The following is a 4,305-nucleotide window of genomic DNA, read 5'->3' on the forward strand; positions in this document are numbered from 1 at the left end:
AGTACCCTGGAGCTCTTGACTCTAGCTGCATATGTATCAAAAGATGGCCTAGTCGGCCATCACTGGAAAGAGAGGCCCATTGGACATGGAAACTTTATATGCCCCAGTACAGGGGAATTCCAGGTCCAAAAAATGAGAATGGATGCATAGGGATGTGGGGGGGTGGTATGGGGGACTTTTGCGATAGCATTGGAAATGTAATTGAGGAAAATGCATAATAAAAAATATTTTTAAAAAATGCCAAACTGAAGGAAGGAATTATAATGGAGGACTTGGGGAATGGACTAAAGGAGCTGAAGAAGATGACAATCTCATGGGAAGACCAAAAGTATCCACTAACCTGGACTCCTTGGAGCTCCCAGAGACTAAACCACCATCCAAAGCCAATACATGAGCTGATCTGTGACCCTCAGCATATATGAAGTAGAATATTGCCTTGTCTGTCCTCAGTGAGTAAAGATGCACCTAATCCTGTAGAGACTTGTTGTTCCAGGAAGGGAGATATGCAGGTGTGTGAGATCGGGATGGGTGGGAAGGTTAGTGGGGAAGCAGCGTGTAAGAGCCAAAGGGGATGGGCAATGGGGTGAAGAACTCTTGGATTAGTGGACCAGAAAGGGTAGCAACATTTGGAATGTAAATAAATAAAACAATTTTTAAAAAACAAACAAGTCTAACAAAATTAAAATAGACCGAATACACAAATGCCTCCTCTGACCTTGTGATCAATGGTCAACTCATTCAACATAGATTTATAAAGTAATATCACATGTACAGAGAGGGGTTGACTAATGGTGGTAGTTGGTTCAATTAATGTTTTCATGGGGAGGTAAGAAGGAAAAGTGAGTGATAGGTGTGGGAACATGGACTGCTTTTCTATTGGCTTGAGGAAATCTTAAACTAGCCATCTGCTTGCTATATTCCTACCCTTTTCACATACTGGCAAAGATAGAATGTTGGAAGATGAAGTTTACATTTTTAAAGAAGGTTGTATAACTGCCGTCTCTTGCAGAAAGTCATGTTGAATTGTGATGCTCATCTTGGAAGCTTAGAAATGTGGGTGGTTTCCTACAGTCTCATTCTGCTTTAAAAATACCATTGGATGGGCTGGAGAGATAGCTCAGTACTTAATGGCTAGGCTCATGACCAAAAATATAAAAACTACTCATGGCTGTTTGTCTAAATTTATATTCAGTAGACACTTCAAGTCAAAACTATTCAGAAAAATTCCTTATTATTTGAAGTGGTTTTTGTCACCGTCCTTTGATTTTCTCACTAACAATCTGGGCTTCAGTCAAGAGAAACCCTATTCATTACATATACATGGAACAAGTATGCTTTTTTATGCTATTTTTGGATTTCTTGTTGCTGCTATTTATTTATTAGTTTTGTTTGTTGTTTTTCTTTAATTCTACATCCTCCTAAGTATAGATAATTATGATCAGTGACTATAATTTGTCTCCACTAGAGATCTTTGATGAAAATTGGACCTAGAAAGTTCCTGGGTAAATATTATGTCTTTAATGAGTTATACAGAATTTGGACCCCTCTTGTGATGTAGGGTACCTAAAGCCCAGGGATGACAACAGGGGGATCTGAGTAGGCTTGATGCATGAGCACACTATTCCTTTATCTGCAAGTATAATAAAGGTGATCGAGATCATGAAGCAGAAACTGGCTTAATCTCTGCAGAGCTGGGTAAATTCAGGAAAATAAGCAGATGTCTCGAAGTCAGCTGGAATTTCAGTTTTATGAAAGATAGGTTTTTCAGGTATGATACATTTCTTCTTTTCTTAGTTATACCTTATTAGTATTTCCTTCATAGTCATCATGTAACCTGGTTGATATTGTTGTGTTCATTATTGTTACTGTGCAACAAAAGCCATCAAAACATGAGCAGGCCCTTCCTTCCTAACACAGCCTGTGGATGTCAAAGTAAAATGTGGGGTAGGAGCTGTCTGAAATGACAGCTCCTTTTTAAATGGCAGCACCACAACATCTCAGCCTGCTTCTGTTACAGGAGCTGTCCACTGTAGTAAAAATATTAATTAATCCTGGCACGGGGATTCTTCCTTCCTTGACCAGCCAATGTTTGCTTTAACTTGAAGCCTTCTCCAGAAGGGGGAAACCCAGAAACCAGAGACAGATCTAGGATAGAACTAAACTTGATTGAAAAATATCAACTAAATTATTCCTACAATATTCTTTTATACTCATAATTTGCTGTCTTGTCCAGATATTATCAGAAACAACTCTTCTGTAAGCAAATATGGGCAGACATAGAGACCTATAGCCAAACATTATGCAGAAAAAACATTTATTTTGACATCTGAGCCCCTCCTCAGTGATGGGTGAACCCCATGGAGGAGTATGAGGGATAATTGTAGGTATTAGAGGGAGGAAGGATACCAGAAGAAAGGAGTCCCACCAAATCTACTAAATAATGGCTCACAAAGAACCCAAATTCTGAAAAGACAAGCCTGGGGCCTGCAGGACTCTATATCAGGTCCTCTACCCATACATTAGAGCTGCTAGATTAGTATTTTGTGGAAGTAGTAAGAACAGAACAGTAATAACAGTTTTATCTCTGACTCTTTAGACTGCTCTATAGAGTCTTTTTCTCCTATTGAATTGTTCTGGCCATCTTTGATATGAGAGATTTCATCTTTTCTTAGTGTATAATGATCTATGATGTTTAGCTGTCCTCTGTTGGAGGCCTGGATTTTTCAGCACAGGAAAGGGCAAGGGCATAAATTTGGGGGAGAGTGGCAGTGGGAGGAGATGTAATTGGAAGGAGGAGAAACTGTTGCATGGTATGTATTCTATGAAAGAAGAATCTATTTTCTATAATAACAAAGTGGTTTAAGGAATGAAATTTGAAAAAATAATGGTTCTGACTAATAATTTTCTAGAACCACACATGCAAGGGAGAGGATGGCATGACTCAATCACTATGGTCACTAACGCTAACATAACTTCTTCAGAAAACAACATTTTGCAAATGGGAATATTATATAGAATATTCTTTTATGTAGGTCCTCTAGTAAGGATATATTAGGTAATATTAATATCAATATATTAGTGAGATAAATTTAAGTAAAAATCTTTGTTTTGTCATTATAAGGAGATTTTCTTCTTGCAAAGGACTCTGATCAGGGCCTCTTTCATATCTCTGTTCCTCAGGCTATAGATGAAGGGATTCAGCATGGGAGTCACTACTGTATACATCATGGCCATGGTAATCTTCTTCACAGTAGAGTTATTAGCTGATGGACATAAGTAGAGACCAATAATTGTCCCATAGAACAGTGAAACAACAGACAAATGGGAGCCACAAGTGGAGAAGATTTTGTGTATACCCCGAGTAGATGAAACCTTTAGGATGGAAGAGACAATTCGTACATAGGAGACAACAATGAGTAAGAATGGGATCGCAACAACAGGCCCTCCCAAGATAAATATCATTAGTTCATTTATGAAAATGTCAGAGCAGGCCAACTTGAGCAGGGCAGATAGGTCACAGAAAAAATGGGGGATTACATTGTCCTCACAGAATGACAACCTAGCCAAGAGTAGAGTGTGTACCATGGAATACATAATGGTAAATACCCATGACAGCAGCACCACACACACACAGAACTTAGGACTCATGGTGCTGGTGTAATGCAGAGGGAAGCAGATGGCCACATAGCGATCATAGGCCATGACAACAAGAAGAAAACTCTCCATATCTCCAAAAACCATTAAAAAGTACATTTGTGTCAGACAGCCAGCATAGGAGATGGATGTGTCCTGGCTCTGCATGCTCTGCAGCAACTTGGGCACTGTGACAGAGGAAAAGCAGAGGTCAGTGAAGGACAAGTTGCTGAGAAACAAGTACATGGGTGTGTGGAGATGGGAGTCCAGTATTATGAGGGTGATAATGATGAGGTTCCCCAAGACAATGGTGAGGTACATGGCCAGGAACAGGGTGTAGAATCCGTGCTGGTGATCTGGGGGAATGTGTAGACCGAGAAGTAGAAACTGGGAGATGACTGTTTGGTTGTTCATTACCATTCTCTCTCTCCAGTATCCCAATGAGAAAATATCATTGTCCCTTAAAATTCAAAATAAATCAAACATATATCTAGGTTATATATTCTACATCAACTAATCTGACAATCATTATAATAATTATAATCTCAAACTTCAAGTAGCTGTAATCATTACAATCATTTGTTTTTCTCAACTTATCTTTAACTGGTTTCTATCTCCCATCCTTTTGTAGACAATTCTTTGATATTTCTCCCAAGAAACAAAATGGACTAA

The 4,305-nt window shown here is 38.9% G+C and overlaps 1 protein-coding gene across 1 annotated transcript; it reads right to left on the bottom strand.

The window, feature by feature from the left end:
- Positions 1 to 3,114: 3,114 nt before the first annotated feature.
- On the bottom strand, positions 3,115 to 4,053 carry LOC110304865 (olfactory receptor 1468-like). Its single transcript, XM_021176506.1, has one exon. The coding sequence runs from the start codon at positions 4,051 to 4,053 to the stop codon at positions 3,115 to 3,117; it is 939 nt and encodes a 312-aa protein (XP_021032165.1).
- Between the last annotated feature and the right edge of the window lie 252 nt (positions 4,054 to 4,305).

Source organism: Mus caroli, chromosome 11, assembly GCF_900094665.2.
Source record: "Mus caroli chromosome 11, CAROLI_EIJ_v1.1, whole genome shotgun sequence".
Lineage (NCBI taxonomy): Eukaryota > Metazoa > Chordata > Mammalia > Rodentia > Muridae > Mus > Mus caroli.